Genomic DNA, 19,149 nt, shown 5'->3' on the forward strand with positions numbered 1-19,149 from the left:
TGATTTTTATCCTTCATTCTGTTAATATGGTGTATCACATTGATTGATTTGAGGATATTGAAAAATCCTTGCATCCCTGGGATAAATCCCACTTGATTACGGTGTATGATCCTTTTACTTATTGTTGAATTCAGTTTGCTAACATTTTGTTGAGGATTTTTTTGTATCTATGTTAATCAGTGATATTTGCCTGTAATTTTCTCTCTTTTTGTGTGATCTCTTTGTCTGGTTTTGGTATCAGGGTGATGGTGGCCTCATAGAATGAGTTTGGGAATGTTACTTCCTTTGCAATTTTTTGGAGTAGTTTCAGAAGGATAGGTGTTAACTCTTCTCTAAATGTTTGATAGAAGTTCCTTGTGAAGCTATCAGGTCCTGGACTTTTGTTTGTTGGGAGTTTTTAAATCACAGATTCCATTCAGTACTTGTGATTGGTCTGTTCATATTTTCTGTTTCTTCCTGGTTCAGTCTTGGGAGATTGTACCTAAGAATTTGTCCATTTCTTTCAGGTTGTCCATTTTACTGGCATATAGTTCCTCTTAGCTGTCTCATGATGTTTTGTATTTCTGTGGTGTCGGTTATAACTTTTCCTTTTTCATTTCTTACTTTATTGATTTGCTACCCCTACTGTGATGTGTGGGGATTTGTCAGTATTTGGGCTTCAATGGTCTTGAATTTGTGGCCTAATTGATTCCATCTTCTTTTCTCCACGCCCCTCTGGCAGCCCTCTCAGGAGCACGTCTTTCTGTCCTGGAAATCAGCCTTGAGACTCTCCTTAGGGGTCCCAGCCTCACCAGGTGGCATTAGGTGGCAGGGGGTGGGGGAGGGGATGCTGTGCCTCTTCTGACTCAGAAAAGCCCCCCATACCTGTCCCCGCTGTCCTCCCACCCACAGGTCATGTGCAGAGGACCAAGTCTCGTGGGCTTGGGGTTTGTGGCAGTCAGGGACTTGCCCCTCCCCTCGTGCCCTCATCTGAGCCGGTGGTCACTATTCTGTGGGAGGGGGAGCACTCAGGCGACACCCTGAGCTCTGCACCCCTGCGGGGGAGATGAGAGCACACGACTGAGAAAGAATATTGTGTGGGTTTCCAAAGTCTGCAGAGTCAGGCTGGAGCGGGCAGTGGCTTTGCAAGTGGATGGGCCCTGGGGGATTCTGGGGGGCTGTGGTCAAGGCAAGGGGCTGGGCTGGTTGCACGGTGGCACCCCACCCCAACACACACATGCCTGCAGGCAGAGGCACACACACACACTCACACATGCAAACGTGCCCACACGTGCACACTCAAATGCACGCACACACGGCCAGTCTCGCCCTTTAGACCCGCTCCCCATTCAGCTACTTGGTCCCGACCCTTTTAGACTGAACTCTGGGCTGGGGGGTCACAAGGACAGTGGCCAGGCCAGCCAGGGCAGCACGAGGGAGAGGGGAGGGCAGGGAAAGTCACCTGATGCCCCCAAAGATGCCAAAAACTAGGGGGTGTGTCCAGGAGGGACGGGGGGGGAGAGTAAGCGAGGACGATTCACTCGTACGTATTTATTATTTACTGCAAACTAAAAATCAAATAAAAATGGGGAGGGGGGAGTGCAGGAGGCACAGGGCCGGAAGGAAGGTCAGGGAAGAGACCAGAGAGGCAAAGACACAGGCCTGGAAGCCAGAGACCAAGGCACAGCCTGTGCCGCCTGCTGCCTGTTAGGGCGAGGGGTCCGCCTGACCCACCATGGTCACGGTGCCGCGGATGCCCGCCCCCTCTTCTGAGCCTGACGGTGCGAGGCCGGCACCTCAGGGGTGGCCGCGTGCCCCACGCTGCCCAGGACCGGATACGAGCATCCGTGAGCCGAGGGCGCCTTTGCTGGCTGCAGGGCGACTGTGCCGTTTCTCCAACAGGAGCCCGACGCCTCCGCTGCACGGGCACCGCCAGGGGGAAGCTGGCAGAGGCAGACTTAATGCGGATGCCCTTCCTCCGGGGACCCGTCCCCGGCAGCCAGCCAGCCAGCCGCGGGCATCAGAGGTGGAAGGAGGATGAGCAAAGGAAACGTTTCCCCTCCACTTTCACCACCCCCGCCAGGCACCGTAACGCGCTAGGACGCCAGGGTGGCCCAGGCTGACCTCAGGAACAGCGGCGCCCGTGTCCCCCAGGTGCCTGGGGGGCCGGGTGGGGGCGGGGCAGGGACTCTCTCCCACGGCCGGCCGCAGCCCCTCCCCTCACTCCTCGTCCTATTCCCGACTCCTTCAGGGACCCACGGGCTGTGGTGCGCGCCTACCTGGGCCTGACCGCGGAAGTGTTGAGAGCGCCCATGACTGAGATGCAGTGGTCTGTCAAGGTGTCCGGTTGCTCAGCCCCACTGCCAACTGCCCTTCTGGCTCCAGCCCTCCATGGAGGCCACCTGGAAAGCTGGCTGCTCCCCTCCAAGGGGTGGCCGCGATTCAACTCCCTACGACCTTGCAGGGCCCCGACTGCCCGTTCTACCCCAATTCACCACTGCCCAGGGTCAGGGGTCAGCACCACCGTGTCCCTGCCTTCTGCCCCGTCCTGGGCCCCCAGCGCTCCTGCCTCTCCTTTGCAGGTGTCGGCTCAGGCTCACTCACCCCATCTCTGCCCCCATCCACCCAGGCTGCACCCGCTTTGCTTGAAGCTTCCAGACCCAGCTCGAGTCTCCACTCCGAGCCCTGGGCCGTATCCACGGGGGTGCAGCCAACACCCAGGTTCTTGATAGTCTCACCTGGGAAACACTTCTCCAGGCCCAGTGGTCATAACACTCAGAACGGCTGCTCCCGTGACCCGCCCCCCGCCTTGAGCCCCCATCCCTCCCGGCAGGGGACCCACCAGGATTCTAGCCCCCGAGCCCCTCAGCCGCCTCCTGTCCTCCCCAACCAAACACCAGCCTGTGTCCTGTTCCGACACCCACCTCCTGGACACCCCTCCCAGCCTCCTGCATGGGGGCTCCCTCTCTCTAGTCTGTGCAGCTGGGCGCCGCGTGAGAAGGCCACTGAGCCCACGACTTGGGCCATTAGATGGGCAACCACCCAACCCAGCTGGCCCACACCTCTCCAGAGACCCACGGCCCATCCCGAAGATTCGCTTCCCCAGAGGACTCCACTGGGAGGGCCCCTCTCTCCCAGGAGGTCCGAGGGGAGCCCCCGACTCCTGATCCCACATCCACACGACCACAACCATCGCCCCAACGATGGAAGAGGTCTGCCTGCACACAACCTCCTCTGCTTCCTAGACCAGCTGCATCCCTCACGGTGAGGCCTCGGCTGGCTCTGGGGTCCCTCCACCTGCTGCGCTCGCTGCAGCTCCTGGGCTGAATCGGGCCTCCTGCCTCACGTCCCACGGGGCCTGCGCTTCTCCTGTCCTAGGGCTCCTCAGACTTGCTCTCAGAGGCTGACGTTCCCTGCTGGGCTGTGAGCAGAGCCCACCTCCGCACGGGCACTGCTGCCCTGGCTCCCGGCGCGTGCCGCCCGCACCGACCTTGATCCTGAAACAGGACCTCCAGCTGATGCCTCGCTTTCCCCCTGGTGATCCTCACGGCACCTCTGAGACATGGGAAAACCACATCCCCTACTTGGTGGATGAGGAAACGGAGGAAGCTGCCCAGGTCCCAGGTCCCCAAGATGGACTGGGAAGGCCAGGGCAGTGCCATAGCTGCCGGGGGCTCCCTCCTGGCGCCCGCCCCCCTTCCCTCCTCTCCCCATGATCCTCGTGGGGACTCGCGTTAGGGGCACACTCTGCCAAAAGCCCCCTCAGTCCTGTGTTGCACAGTGAGCAGACCGCCTGGATTATGGAGCAAACTTTCCCGGAAAAGTCAGCTGGATGCGGCACTCGGGGCCCTGGACCCCCAGGCAGTGACTGCGTGGGGTTCCCAAAGCCTCCAAATCCCGAGCCCTGCCCAAGCGGGGGACAGGAGGCTGGGCCAGAGCTGGGCAGGTATTTTATTGGAAGTTCACAGATACAAGAGCTCTGAGCGGGGTCACAGCTTGGAGGAGGTGGCGTCAGGGAGGAGAGAGTCAGTCCCCAGATGCTGGCAGCCACCCCATCCTGGGAAGCTCCCACAAAAGCCCTTCTTGCTGGGTGTGAGGTCTGAGGGGCCCCAGGAGCCTGGGTGGGGGCACAGGCAGGTAGGGAGGGCAGCCACTGGAAGCCAGGGTGCAGCAGCACAGGAAGAAACCCACGGGCCCCCCCCAGAAACAGGCAGAGGACCAGGAGGCAGAGAGCGTGGGCCGGCACGAAGCTCACCGTGCCCGTGCCTCGCTGCCGGGCTCACAGCTTCAGGGGGGCTCCGGCTCCGCCCCAACCGCAGGACATCCAGCTTTCGTCAGCCACAAAAATGAACCCATCTTAGGGCTTCACCTCCAGGCTGGTGGTGCCTGTTGGGGGCCTCAGTAGTCGGTGAGCGGGTACCGCAGGAAGATGAAGACGAGGATGATGCAGGAGGCCGCCAGGGCAGAGCTGGTGATGTTGAACAGCCGAGCGGTCTTGGCGTCCTCCACTGCTCCGTTCAGGTCGTTGAGAAGTTTCTTGTCCCGAACCTGAAGCCAGAAGGAGGAGGTGAGACCAGCAGCCGGCGCCGAGGGGTGGACACAGGCAGGGGCCAGGCGGGAGGGCGGGAGGGTATGAGGGCAGAGGGCCCTTGAGAGTGTAGCCCCAAGCCAGGGTCAGTTGCCGATTCCTGATTCCTGACAACCGTGCGGGGCTGCTGCACAACGATGCCCTTGCTGGGTGGAAACGTGCCCTGGATTATGGGGCATCAGGTCGGAAACTTACTTTCAAACAGTTTACAACATAAAGAATAGGTATTTAGAGAGAGAGAGAAGAAAAGGTGAATATGGTAAACTGTTAACATTGGGATGTCTGGGTGAAGGGTATATAGGAATTCTTTGTATCTTTTTTTTTTTGCAACTTTTCTATAAATCTATAACTATATAAAATAAAATGGCTTGTTAACACTGTATTATATACGTGGAAGTTGCTGAGAGAGTGGACCTTCAGAGTTCTTACCACCAAAAAAAAAAAAAAAGATAATTATGTAAGATGATGAGTATTAACTAACCCCATTGTGGAAATCATTTCGCGGTACACCTTAAGCATATACAATGTTGTAGGTTGATTATACCTCAATAACGCTGGGAAAATAAATAAATAAAAGAGGAAGCCGGTCTCAGAGAGAGTTATGTGATTGGACGATGGGACAATACACGTGTGTCCCAATCTGATTGGTCCCACCTCATTTAAAATTAACTGGGATTCCCTGAGAATACACAATGTGCTTGGACGGGAGGCAGCCCTGGGGTCCCTGCAACGGGATATTAAGGTGAAGGGAGCAGTTGGAGCCCAGTAAGTCCTGGGGAGATGGTGGATAGTGGTGGACCCATTTCCAAGATCCTCTGGCTGTGAAGAGGTGTCCCTGGGGAGCGTGTCCCTTCATCCAGGCTAGGTCTGAGGAGTCCCCTCTCCTCCGTCCCCTCTCCTTCCACAGAGTCCAGAGAAGTGTAGGTCTGAGCATGCTGCAAACAGACAGCAAAGCCTGGGAGGAGGAGGAGAAGGAGGAAGCGGAGAGATGAGAGAGGCAGGGAGAGAAAGTATCTGCATCAGCAGACTGGTGGATAAATGGATGTATGGATGGATGTACGGATGGACGTATGGACAAAAGGCAGGGGGCTGGGTTGGGCAGATAGAGGACGTTGAGGTCTGGCTGCCCGGAGGGTGGGTTACGCAGATGGACGGGAGACTAGATGGGAAGTTAACGCCGTGGGGACCAAGATGTGGTGGGAGTGTGGCTGGGTGGATGGATTTCCTGTGGGTGGATGGATGGAGGAGGTGAATGGTGGAAGGAACAGAGGGAGAGGAGAGAAGGAAGAAGACAGAGGTGACTGTCTGGCAGTGGATGGAGGGGGTGAGGAAGGGAAGGAGGAGATGGAGTGGAGTGGAGCTGGGGGACAAGTTGGAGGGACTGGGGAAGGGGTGGAAAATTGGGTGACTTAAGGTGGATTGTATAGAATGGAGAGGTAGAGGGAGGAAAAGAAGCTGGCCTTGAGGAACTAGGGAAGGGAAGGAGAAAAGAATAAAGTCTATGCCCTTGTGGAACTTTTATTCTAGTGATTTTGGAGAGAGCCCACATCTTCACTGAGTTTTATCTTCCGTTGTGAGAACATGATGTATCACCCCCTTATTTAGGTCTTATTCAACATTGTCATTAAAATAAAATTTTATAATTCTCTCCAGAAGAAAGAGCTATTATATCTTTTGTTAGACTTAGTCTGTTTATTTTGGTTGTCATTATATTGTAAGTGATGTCTAAGATTACATTGCTAACTGATTTTTGCTGGTGTATAGAAGTTCAACTTCTATAGATTGATTTTGTATCCAGCTAAACTATCGTATTAATTATGGTAACAGACCAAGTTTTCTATGTAATGCATCATAACTACTGTAAATAACAGTTCTATTTCTTCCTTCAAGTCTTTATTCTTAGACTCTGTAGCACAGTGGCTAAGAGTACAGATGCCTGGATTTGAATCCCAGTTTTGCCAATCACTGCATAATCTTAGCAAGTATTCTCACCTGTAACAGGAAGATAACAATAGTACCTATGGCATAGGGTTGTTGAAAGGAATTAATGAGTTGGTGGACGCAAAGCATTAGCATAGTGTCTGGTCCAAAGCAAGTTCTTATATAACGGAAGCAAAGACTTCAGAACGATGCTGACTAGCAGTGATGTAACAGGCAGGCTACTCTCAGTCTTAATGGTAAAGCTCACGACTAAGAATGATGTTCATTTTATTATTAGAGGTAGATTGCTATATTTTTAAAAATCCCCATGAGATAAACATATTTTTTTCTCTAATTCATTAACTAGTAAATTATATTCATTGATTTTTTTTCCCTCATGTTGAAACAAGGCTGATTTATTTAAAAGTAAACAATTGGTCATGACTTCCTTGTTGGATATTGGAATGAGGAAAGGAATGACAGAGATGGATGTTGAAAGTGGATGGCTGAGTAACCCATCCATTCAGTTGTAAAGGAGATCAGGGAAGAGGAGGACTGGACAGGTGATGTGATGATGGGAAGGCAGGTGGATGATGAGAAGGAGGGAGATATGAACGTCCCATGCTGGATGCGTGGGACACACAGAGAAACGGACATAGGAATGGATGCTGGATGGAAGGGATGGTTGGATGGATACACGGATGTTTGCCAGAAGCGAAGGACTGGTACACAGATGGATACGTGAAACATGCTCAACAGGTAGGACAGGCAAGTAGATCAATATCTGAGAATGGGTGCTGAATGGATGGAACAGGCTAGATGGACACATAAAGGTATGCCAGGTGGGCAGGACAGGTAGACAGATGGATATACGAAATTATGTTGCATGATGGGAACAGGTACCTAGGCGGTTATAGAAAGGTATACTGGATGGGCGGGACAGGCTGGTAGATGAGTTTCTGAATATACGCTGGATAATCTGGACAGGGGGATAGATGGATACATGAGTATATGTTGGATGGGTAGGACAGGTGGCTAGATGGGTTTAGAGATAAATGCTGAATTGTTGGGATAGGCAGATAAGATGGTTGTGTGAATGTGCGCTGAAGTGGTGGGAAAGGTGCATATATGGACATTTAAAAGTGTGTCAAATGGATGGAATGGAGGATAGATGGATATATGAATGTGTGTTGGGTGAATGGGATGGGTAGATAAATGGAAAGGAGGGAGGGTTGTTGGGTAGATTATAGTACAGACCAATGCAGGGTAGGTGAATAGGTTCATTAACTCAATCAAGCAATATTCAGTTCCTGCTCTGTGTAGCTGCTCTTCTAGGTCCAAGTGTACAGCAGGGAACAAAACAAAGTCCCCTGTCCTCATGGAGCTTACATTTAAGGACACATTTAAGGGAGAGGACATGGAAAGTAAACACAATAAATAAGTAAAATATATAGTGTGTTAAATGTGCTAAAAAGAAAACTGAGGACAGGGAGCGGAGAGCATTGGGGGAGGTATGATTCTAGCTGGGTGCTCAGGAAAGAATACATGGAGTATGGACATTTGAGTAAAGCCCAGAAGAGTGTGACAGACTCGGTCATATGTTTATCTGCAGGGAAAGCACGTCTCAGAGCACGAAGCTCTGAGGTGGGGATGAACCTGTGTTCTGAGGAATAACCAGAGGCCAGTGTGGGGAGAGCAGAACCCAGAGGGGAAGGGGAGTGAGACTTACGGTCAGAGAGGAAATTGTCAAGGAGCAGATTGCGTGGGACTTTGTAGGTGCTTTTTAGCAGAAAAAACAATGGCAGGCTCTGGTGTGTTTTAACCTGGTAATTCTGGATGCTGTGTGGAGAACAGGTGGAAGGGGCAGAGGCTGGACAAAGCAGAGAAGAGGCTAACAGTCCAGGTGAGTAGTCAGGGTGGGTTGCATCAGGGCAGTGGTTGTGAAGGTGGTAAGAACGGACCTTTTACTGGATCTATTTTGAAGATACAGCTGACAGTATTTACTGGGATCAGATGTGGAGTGTGATTTAAAAAGAAAGGAATTTGAGATGATTTCAAGGCTTTTTGATTTGATCTACTAAAATAAAGGAGCTGTAGGAGACTCCAGGAGGAGTCAGTTTGTGCATGGTTCAGTAGTTTGATTTCTGACATGTTTAGCTAGAAATGTCTTCTAGACATAGAGCTAGACATTTTGAGCAGGTAGGTTTTATATGAGTCTAGAGTTCAGGGATGAGGTCTAGGGCAGAGATACAAATTGGAGAAGCATGAGCATGAAAATGCTACTTAGAGCCATGAGGCTGGGTGAAAGCACCACGGGAGAGAGTGTAGACAAGAGATGAAGAGGACCAGGGACTGAGCCCCAGAGCATCCCAACGTTAAAAGATCTGGGAAGCAAGAGGCATCCAGGAAAGGAGGCCGAGAAGAGCAGTCTAAAAAGCAGAAGGAAGGCAAAGGGAAGGAAAGGATGGTGGGTGGGTGAAATGACATGAGAGGAGGAGGAATAAACATGGAGGAATGGAATGGATAAATGGATGCAGGGCGGGTGGGTGAAGAGGTGGATGGGCGATGTTGGGTGGAAAAAAAAGAAAAGGAGGAAGGCGGGTGAGTGAACAGACTGATGGTTGGATAGTTGGGTGAGTCAGTCAAAGAAAGGAAAGGAAGAAAAATGGGAGGATGTTCAGATGGATAAATGGATGGACAGTTCTTTTATGAATGTGTATCTTCATGGGATGATAGATTGATAGTGTGTGAAGGAAAGGGAGGATGGGTCGATGGGTGTATAGATGAATTGATACCAGCTCAACAGCTGATTACACGAATGGATGTAATAAATAATTGGAAGAATGGGGTAGAGGAAAGAAAGGGAGGGATAATATATAAATGGATGAATGGACAACTTAATTTGGAGGTGAATGAAGGGGAAGCAAGAATAAATGAAAGGAAAAGATGGAGAGATGGCAATGTATTGATGGTTGATGGATGATTGGCTGGATGGTGGGTGGGTGGATACATGGTTGTGAGAAGGAGAAAGGGAAGAGAGAAGAAGGGCTGATGAATAGAAGTTTTAATGAATGATTGATTAGCTATATTGATAGAAGGAGTTGGTAGATAGAATGGAGAATAGTACAAAGGAAGGCTGTATGGTTGGGTGGATGAATGAATAAACCGAGAGATGGATAGAAAGTGCAGGAAAAGGGACAGAGAGAGGAAGAGATGAGAGGACGAATAGACAGAAGGGTGATGACTACAGGAAGAAGAGTGTAGTGATTCAAAAAGGGTCCGAGAAAGGAACTTGATGGTGACCTCAAGGCAGTTACTTTGTATCACTGTGCCTGTTTCCTCATCTGTAAAACAAGGATATTAATTGCACCTATTCATAGGGTTTTGTTATCATTAAATAAAATGCTACATCTAATTAAATAATTAGAAGTTCTTAAAAAGGTGCCTAGAATATACTCAATAATTAATTAATTAATTAATTAAGAGCTCAATAATTAATTGTTGTTTTATGGTTATTGTTATTTGCTGGCTTGTTGTTACTATCGCTATTACTATGAATGAGTAAGGGGGGAAACAGATGAATCCAGGGAAGAAAAAAAGACTAGATGGAGAGCTGGGTGGATGGATAGATGAACAGAGTAATGGATGAGGTTGGTGGATAAACAGTGGAAGGAAAGGGAGAAAAAAAAGACAGATGATGAAATGAGTAGAAACATGAATTTAGTAAATAAGTGAAAGAGTGAATATAGGAATGGTTGACAGTATGGAAGTGAAATTCCGGAAGGAAAGAAGATGAATAGATAAATTTTTGGAGAGAAAGTGGATGGGCAGGTAGCTGAAAGGGTGGAACCATGAGTGCATGCATTGGTGGGTTGACAAGGTGAGTGAGGGTCTTTTCCTCACAAACCCGCCCCTCCTACAGCCTCCTTCCTCATCTATAAATGGCACCTCCCTTCTTTCAACTGCTCAGATGAGTATCCTTGGAGTAATCTTTGGATCTTCTCTATTTTCCCTCACCTTATGTCCAATCCATCAGGATACTCTTTGTTGACTTTTCTTTCAAAATATAGGACCAGTTTTAAGTCTCCACTCCCACCCTCTGAACCAAGACTTGACTAAGTCAACCGCCTTCGGTGTGGTCTCCCAACTCCCCAACCCCTTGCATCCTTAGAGTCTATTCTTCACTAGTAACAAGAGTAATCTTTTAAAATGTAAGTCACACAGGGACTTCCCTGGCGGTCCAGTGGTTAGGACTCCATGCTTCCACTGCAGGGGGCGTGGGTTCGACCCCCGGTTGGGGAACTAAGATCCCACATGCCACATGGCATGGCCAAAAAAAAAGAAGAAAAAAAGTAAGTCACATAATATTAACTCTTCATTTACCGGACCGTCACTCCTCCCTGCCTCTGGGCTTGTCTCGCCCCCTCCCTCCACCCTGGCTGCAGAGTTCACAGCTCTGATCACCTCTCCCTTCCGCGTCCCCCACACCCTTCCCATGGAATTCCGAGTCGTTCACTGCACAGCCTCAGTCTGCCTTTCCTGGACCATCTTCTGCTCCCCACAGAGGATGGGGCCCTGCTGTTCCCCCCGACTGCCCCACCCTCGTGTCTTAGTTTATGAACTCCTGTCCCCTCACCCACCCTTCAAGGCCCAGGGAAAGTGCTGCCTCCCCCAGAAGTGTCCGGGGCTGACCCCAACCTCACGCCCAAGCTGGGAGTGAAGTGTTCTTCTCCTGAAACGTTTGGTGCGTATGCATCTTCCCACGCGCCCTCTGTCCATCCACCCACTCCTCCAGCATCCTTTGCCCCCCAACTTGGTCAGCCCTGCCTTGGGTCGGGGGTGGGCAGCTGTGGTCAGGTTGGGGGCTCTCTGATGGGGAGGAAGGTTCAGCCAGAGGGAGGCAGCAGAGCCTTTGGGGGTGGGGGCAACCCGGGCCTCACAAAGGTCCCAGGCTGGGGGCAGCCCAGCGCACCCAGGGAGCTCACAGAAGGGCAGGGGCTGGGGCGTTTGGTGAGCTTAGGGAAGGGGTTAAAAGTGGGTCATGCAGGGCCTTGAATGCCAAGATGAGGAGGCTGGACTTCTCCAGACCGAGAAAGGGGAGCCGGGGGTCATCGTGAACAGCTCGTGCAGACTGCACAGATGGAGAACTGGCCTTCTGTGTCTGTGCCATCCCCAGACACCAGGCCGAGCCCACGAGGCCCCGATCTGCACTGAACGTGCCCCTGGGGGTGGGCGGGGACAGACAGGGACAGCTAGGGACACAGCGCTTCTTTCTCACCCACCGAAGGCCAGCCTCTGCCCTGCTCCTGTGCTTATTTGAATGTTGTTTTGTTTTGCTGTTTTGTAAACAGATGAGGAAATGGGCTCAGATCACTGCTTTTAAGAGGCCACGCGGGGAATTAGCCAAGGCTTCCTGACCCCAAGGCCATCAGGCGCCCTTGGAAGTGCCCACGACTGGCTGCAAACGATGTAGGGTGCAGCAGCCCAGGAGACGTGCAGCTGGACGGGCAGATGGACGAATTCCCAGGCGTGGGAGCCCATGCCAGCCAGGTCTGTCCTCCCCTCTGCCCGGGACAGAGGCATCTCACCTTGCTCACCCCTCCCAGGGAAGCCCCAAGCCTTTCTGCCCTCGCTAATGCCCAGGAAGGACGTGAGGGAGCAGCTGGGCTGCAGGCACGGTGAATCCCCTTCCGTCTCTAGAAGCACCAACTCCCACCCGCACTGCAGAGCGGATCCTGAACCATTCAGAAATCTGTGACCTACCTACAACCCGCAGCAGATGGGCCTGCCCTGTGCCAGCCAGCTGCCCACGGGCGCACACGCAGCCGGACCCAGGTCCACAGGCTACTGGTGGGGCCGGGCAAGAGGGCCCAGGGAGGCAGAGCTGAGGCTGGCCTGGGGCTTCACTCCCAATTCCCAGGGACCCCTGCACGCACACACAATACACAGAGTTACATGCACAATCCCATCCACACACTCATGCACACACATACACAATGCATTCTCACACCTATATGCAGGCATATGCCCGTGCACACACATATGCACACTCATGCATTCATACTCCCACACATACAATTATACACACATGCACACTCACACCCACACACTCACAGTTACAAGTGCACTCTTATGCCTACACAGTTCATGCACACGCATACACACACAAATGCTCGCACCTATATGCAGGCACACACTCATGCACACACGTGCCACACACTCACATATGCACACCCATGCATTCACACTCCCATAGTTACACACACATGCATGCTGACACCTATATGCATGCACACACAATATACGCAATTATACACGTGCAAACTCCCATCCACACACTCATGCACACACATACACAATGCATTCTCACACCTATATGCAGGCATATGCTCGTGCACACACATGCAACACACATATGCACACTCATGCATTCACTCCCACACATACAATTATACACACATGCACACTCACCCACACACTCACACAATTACAAGTGCACTCTTATGCCTACACAGTTCATGCACACATGTACACACTTACACACAAATGCTCACACCTATATGCAGGCACACACTCGTGCACACACATGCCACACACTCACATATGCATACCCATGCATTCACACTCCCACACAATTACACACATATGCATGCTGACACCTATATGCATGCACACACAATATACACAATTATACACATGCACACCCACACCCCTATATGCATGCTCGCACACATAATTACATACACGTGCACACACCCACACACACTCATACAGTTACAAATGCACTCTCACGCCTACACAACTCATGCACACACACATGCATGCTCACACCTATATGCAGGCACACATGCACACACATGCAACACTCACGCCTATATGCACACACACTCACGCACACGTGCACACTCACGCACACTCAATGGACACAGTTCCTGTGTGGTGGAGCCCAGGGCCGGGTACACAGGCCTGGATTTGAAGGCGGTGGGTGATCGTGATGCCAGAGATGTGTCAGGAGGACAAGAAGGCCAGGTGGCCAGAGCGTGTGACGCCGGGGCAGGGGGCTCCGCGCTCAGAGATGCACAGAGGCGGAGCTGTCCCAGCACCTTCCCCCAGGCCAGCCTCTTGGGCCCAGCCCCTCCTCGGCCTCCAGCGCCCCCCACCCCCCCGCCCCGTGTTCTGCCCCCGCCCCGCTGGGCAGCTGCAATCAGTGAAATGCGCCTGGCCTTGGACACTCAGATCTGGGCTCGGGAAAAGTGATGATCTGGCGAGACGTGAGCCAGGCCCTTCTGGGGTGGCGGGAAGGGAGCGATGCCCTGAGTCTACCCCCCCTTCCTGCTGGTTGGGCTCCAGCAGCCCCAGGCTCTTGGGTCCTTACACATCTGCATGGATTTCCTGACCCCAAGTGCGACCCCCAAGTGCGAGTCAATCACAGCTCCCCTCCCGCCATCTCGGTCCATTTCTCTCCACTTCGCCCCCACCCCGGGGCGGGGGGATGGGGTCCTGTCTGCCTGGGACACTGCTCTGCTCCCAGCCAGCTCCTCTCACAGCAGCAAGGGGCTTCTGGAAGCTGTATACACTCGGGGCGTGGGGTCAGGGTGTATGGGACACCTTCACGCCTCCCTCCCCCCGGGGCTCCCGGCTCCCACACAGCACCCCTCGAGACGGACCATCTAGAAACCGTGTGTGATGGGAGGCAGAGCAGCGGCTGGGGGTCAGCACCCCCGTCTGTCTGTCATGGCCTCCCTCTGAGTGCCTGCCTGGCATCAGGTTCCCTGCAAGGGGCTTGGACAAGAAGGTCTCCAGCAGTGACGTCACCCCTCCTCCTGTCAACAGGGGAAGGATTCCAAGGCCTCTTCATCTCCCTGCTGGCTCCATCCCATATGCCTAGGGGCAGCTTCACCCAGGCCTAATTCCCACGTCCCCCGCCCAGGGGACAGGACACCGAGTCCCAGGTCCCCAACCCACAGACCAAACTCGCTGCACAGAGACCTTGGCCCTGAGGACCCCGGGCCCTGACAAGACACCCTGGAAGGTTCCCCAGCTCAGGAGAGGATGGGCTAGCTCTCCCTGCTGGCCCGGAGCTGGCTGACATCCGTGTCTCGCTGGGTCCCCCACCATCCTTCTATCCCTCGGCCCCTCCGCTGCACCTGCTGCACCCATGGGCTTCTCTGCGAGGGAGGGGGCAGAGTGATGCACCAGCACCCGCTTCTCCTGCTCCCCCCCGCCCCCTCCTCCATCCCCCCCCCGCCCGGCTCACTTTGAGGGAGTAGGCCAGGGCGATGAAGCCCAGGCAGCAGAAGTTGAGGTAGACGAAGTTGAAGATGGACCACAGGTAGTAGTCGTTCACCTCCGTGGTGTCCGGGTAGACCTCGATGACCGTCGTGGGGTTCGTCATGGTCTTCTTCTCTGCTAGGTGCTTGCAGGCCTGGGGGGCGCTGGTGGCCCGCACGCTGTCTGTCTTGCTGCTCTTGGACTCCATGGGGAACAGGGTGGGTGCCATGGGGGGTGAGGCTGAGGGCTCAGGGCCGGTGGCCACTGGAGCCTGCAGGGCGGGGGGCTTGGACACGCAGGCGAAGCAGCCCTTGGGCGAAGCTGCGGGGGGCCTCGGGATCCAGAAGGCCCCGTCCAGGGGAACTCGGGCTTCCTGGGTGCCGTCCGTGGTGCTGGCCGGGGCTCCCAGCGGGGCTGGGCACTGGTTGGGGCCCTGGGCCTGCAGGGAGGGGGAGAGGAAGGATGAGCCGGGTCCGGATCACCCTATCGGGCCCACCCCAGCACCCTGCGGCGTCTCCCCTGCGGCCCCATAAACAGCCCCCCAGGACAACCCCCACCCGCCGCAGATGCCGAAGCCCTCACAGCAGCCTTGGCGGCGACGTCGGGGGCTCTTCGCCACTTCGCCATCTGCACACAGTCACCCACTGACACGCAACAGCAGCGCTCCCCCAGCATCCCGACTGGCACGCTCTTGCAGTAAACACAGCAACCGGCACCCGCACACAGCCCGGCACACACAGGGCACGCAGACCCACAATGACACAGTCGCTCTTTGGCGGAAGGAGCAGAGCGCTCCGGGGCAACTGCGCGCTGGATCCCGCTGACACCTCGGACACAAACGCCGGCACCACCGCCCGGCTCCCCAGACCCCGGCACACGCCAGGCGCTCAGAGAGGCCGCCAGGTAAACAACCCCGCACTGTGACACTCACACACACCGCGACACAGGCCCCGACACAAGCCCCCGAGGAGGAACACGGCGGCCGCTGGGGCTCCGAACGCGCGCGCATCGCCCCCTCACACCCCGGCCCCGAGCGGCGCCCGGACCCCAAGAGCGCGCACTCGCCGCGGGCCACTCGCGCCGTGCCGGGAACGGGCGCACAATGACACTCTGCGACACGAACACTCTCCGACGAGGCACCCGTGCCCCGCGCCGCCCCGGGGGTCCGCAGCCGAGGCCCCGCGGCCCCGCAGGCCCCCAGCCCGGCCCGGGTCTGCCGCAGCCGCCCGGACGGCGCGCCCTCACCTACTGGCGACTCCTCGGCGGCCCGGCCCGACCCAGCGCCGCGCCCCGCGCGTCCTTCCGCCGTGCCGCGGGGGTCTGGCTGTCCCGCCGCTCCGCGTCCCAGCGGCCCGACCTCGGCGCGGGAAGCGCGCGGGGTGGCGGCGGGGTGGCGCGCTCCCTCCGCAGCGCCAGGCCGGCCGCCGGCTGCAGCCCAAGCCTGACTCACGGCGGCGGCGGCGGCGGCGGCGGGCGCAGCCACCTCCCCGCCCCCTCCCGCCGGCGGGGTGGGGGCAGCGGGCGCCGGCCGGAAGCGGCGACCCTCGGGGTGGCAGAGCCGACCAGGCATGGGTTCCGCTGCAGCGCCAGACCCCGGTGCCCGCGCGCCACCCGCGTCTCCCCTCCCCACCCCCTGCGCCCTCCCTCTTGCTGAGCCCCCAGCCCCTCGCTGAGTCCTCGCATCTGTCTCCCCAGGGGAGAGCCCCTTCCTCCTTCTGTGCACCCCCTCCGCTCCCCCCGCAGCTCCCAGGACCGTGTCAGAGCCCCTTCCCCTTGCGTGCTGCCCCTTCTCCGCCTGTTGAGTTTCCTGCTCCCCTCGGGCTCTGTCCGCATGTCAGTCCTGGCCCTCCACCCACCCCGCAGTCCCAGGCCCGGTGGGTGTCTGAGCCTCCCCAAGCCCCTCCACCCACAGAGCCCAGGTGCCTCCAGCCTGTCCTCACCAAGCGGGTCCTCATGCCTAGCCCGGCCCCTGTCTGCTCTCCTGTCCCCGCACGACCCTAGACCCTATCCAAGCCCCCTCCAGGGCCTCTGTCCTCCTTGAGTCTCTGGCCCCTCCCAGCCCCCAGGCCCCCAACTGCAGTCTCTCCCTGAGCAGGGTGCAGCTCCCCAGGGCCCCACTGGTGTGCCCAGCTCTGCACAATCCCATCCCTGACTGAGGCCCCGCCCCCAGGCCGCCCTCACAGCCCTGTCCTTCCTGAGCCCACCCCCGTTGGAGTTCCTGCCCCCATATTTTCCCCAAATCGGACTCACGGGTGCCCAGCTCAGAGCCCCTGAGCCCCACGCTCGATAACGTGGCTCACCCCCAAAGTCCAGTCTTGAAGACTGTGACCCCTCACCTGTTGGAACCCTTTGCCCCTGGGACCAGGTGTCCCTCTCCAAGCCCCTGTGACACTGGTCTCCTTGGAGTCCAGGCCACTCACCTGCCCATGCCTCTCTGCAAGCCCGGTCCGGCCCACCCTGTGGATGCTCTGTCCCCCAAGTCCCTCCCCCACCCCCCGGCCTCAGCCTGCCAGCCCCCGTCTACCCCACCTTGCTTTCCTTATCTCTTTGACACTTGCCCCCAAGTGGCTTCCCCTTCCTGCAAAAGTCCCAAGGATACCCTCTGCCGTGGAGAAACCCCAGCCCCTGTGCTGCGCCCTGAGTCCCCACTTCACTGTGCAGTGGCCCTCTCTGAGCTGGGTCCTCTTCACCCATCTGCCGGCCCCCATGGCGCCCAGACCCTCCAACCCTGCCACCCCCTGAAGCTGCCCTTCTGTGTGGCAGCCTGTTGCCTCCCTCGCCTCCCTCGAACCCCTGTTCTCCCCCAGGCTGTGCTCTGAGCCCTTCCTCCCGTGAAGCCCGGCTCTGCTCTGACCCTCTCAACCGGCCTCCCTTCCCTCCACGACCCTCTTTCCTCCCAGCCTGGGTCCTTCTCAGGGACCCCTTCTCCTCGGAGCGCTTGCCTGCCTGTGCCGGGCCCTCTCTGAACACTTCTCTCCCCTGCCTCAGTGCGCTCTGAGCCCGAGCCCTTCTCTGCACCCCGGTCCCTGGACACGTCCCACCCCCGCTCCAGGCCCCTCCCCTGCCCCGCCCCCACCCCCTGGCTGACCCTGGTACAGCCTCTGTCCGGGCTGGTCAGGAACCCCGCAGCGCAAGAGCTGGCTTTAAGGATGTTGATAAAACCGTCTTCAAGTGGGAGGGGTTCCCAAGCAAAGCTCGCCCCCGCCCTGACCACGCCCTCAGCAGGGCCCAGGCCCAGGGCCCACAGGTCTCTGAGGGCAGATGGGGACTGCGGGGAACTGGGGTTCAGTCTCCCTCATCCAAACCCCACCGCCCCTTTCCCAAGGGCCTGGCCTGGGGGCACCGGACCCCAGTAGGGCTGAGTCTGACCTAAGGGGCCCTCCCAGGCTTGTGAGTGGCCTGTGAACTAGGCCACCTGGTCTCCCTGGTGTCTGAGCTGGTCTCCCCTGGGCCAGGCGCTGCCCAGGGCTGTACAGGCTGCTGTAAGGGGCCAACGGGCTGGTCTGCCCCTGCGTCCAGCTGGTCCTCGGGCAGCAGGAGAGGGCGCCCGGCCCACAGGAGGCTGCTGCAGGTCGCTGGGAAGGGGCTGGACTCAGGTGGGCTCCTGAGAGCTCAGCCCGAGGTTGGGTGTCCTCCAGGCAGGACACGCCCACCGGGGCCCCCTGGGCTGGTGCTGAGCCGGGCTGAGCCAGCCAGGACGAGAGCCAGTGTTTGGAGCGGCCGAACGCCAGGCCCTGTGCTGGGCTCCTCATCGCGTCCATCGGGCCCACCGCGAGGACTTCCCTGTTGTCACCCACCTTCCCTAGACAGAGACTCCAGGCTCAGGATCGGGTCACAGAAGCTGGGTCTGAGCCCAGAGTCAGACTGCAGGGTCCGGAGAATCCCGGCCAGCTGAACGGGGCCCTCCTGGGGTCAGCGCAGGGCGGCTGCACTGGCCCGACTCTGGGCAGGACGTCAGTGCCCTGATGGTCTGGACTAGGGGCTGGGGGCTCGGCCTGCGCTAACCCACACAGTGTCCAGGGGTCTGGGGCATCCCGCCACACTCGTCCCCGTGTTCCAGAAGAGAGGACCCTCCAGCCGAGGGTCACGGTGAGCAGGGCGAGCAGAGCAGGGGCCCGTGAGTCAGTGAGCCCCTGCTGGCCGGCCTCGGGTGGTGGGAGGCTGAGGGGACAGAGAGTGGACAGCGGGCCCAGGACGGTCAACGGGCAGGGGGTGAGGGGAGGGCTGCGTCCTCCCTGGCAGCCCTGTCCTGCGGGCCTCCCAGGCACCAGCGTTGATGCGTCTCCCCAGAAACCCTGCAGCCCCGCAGAGCTCTGCCCGCTCCCAGCTCGGATTTCAGGTGCAGAGAACACCGGGCACGTGTTCATGATCCTCGTAATTCTGGAAGGCGC

General features: G+C 56.6%; 1 protein-coding gene across 3 annotated transcripts; it reads right to left on the reverse strand.

The window, feature by feature from the left end:
* Positions 1-3,900: 3,900 nt before the first annotated feature.
* Positions 3,901-17,017, reverse strand: IFITM10 (interferon induced transmembrane protein 10). Of its 3 annotated transcripts, none has more exons than XM_082342623.1 (3): positions 15,341-15,495; positions 14,835-15,197; positions 3,901-4,527 (listed from the first exon to the last, which is right to left on the reverse strand). In XM_082342623.1, exons 1-3 carry the CDS (start codon positions 15,431-15,433, stop codon positions 4,378-4,380), a joined length of 606 nt encoding a protein of 201 aa, XP_082198749.1. In that variant the 5' UTR covers positions 15,434-15,495; the 3' UTR covers positions 3,901-4,377. The 3 variants fall into 3 exon arrangements, with proteins under 3 accessions (XP_082198749.1, XP_082198747.1, XP_082198748.1); XM_082342621.1 differs by having other exon boundaries at positions 14,745-15,197; XM_082342622.1 differs by lacking the exon at positions 15,341-15,495 and adding an exon at positions 16,699-17,017 and having other exon boundaries at positions 3,903-4,527; positions 14,745-15,197.
* Between the last annotated feature and the right edge of the window lie 2,132 nt (positions 17,018-19,149).

This window comes from Balaenoptera borealis (assembly GCF_965194805.1).
Source record: "Balaenoptera borealis genome assembly, chromosome: 11".
NCBI classification, from domain to species: Eukaryota; Metazoa; Chordata; class Mammalia; order Artiodactyla; family Balaenopteridae; genus Balaenoptera; species Balaenoptera borealis.

Excerpts from the sequence above, each read along its gene's own strand:
- IFITM10 (XM_082342621.1), bottom strand. The coding sequence starts at position 15,433 with ATGCTGGGGGAGCGCTGCTGTTGCGTGTCAGTGGGTGACTGTGTGCAG. Across the intron at positions 15,198-15,340 it reads ACGTCGCCGCCAAGGCTGCT|GCCCAGGGCCCCAACCAGTG; the intron begins GTGAGGGCTTCG and ends CCCTCCCTGCAG. Across the intron at positions 4,528-14,744 it reads CCCTGGCCTACTCCCTCAAA|GTTCGGGACAAGAAACTTCT; the intron begins GTGAGCCGGGCG and ends TTCTGGCTTCAG.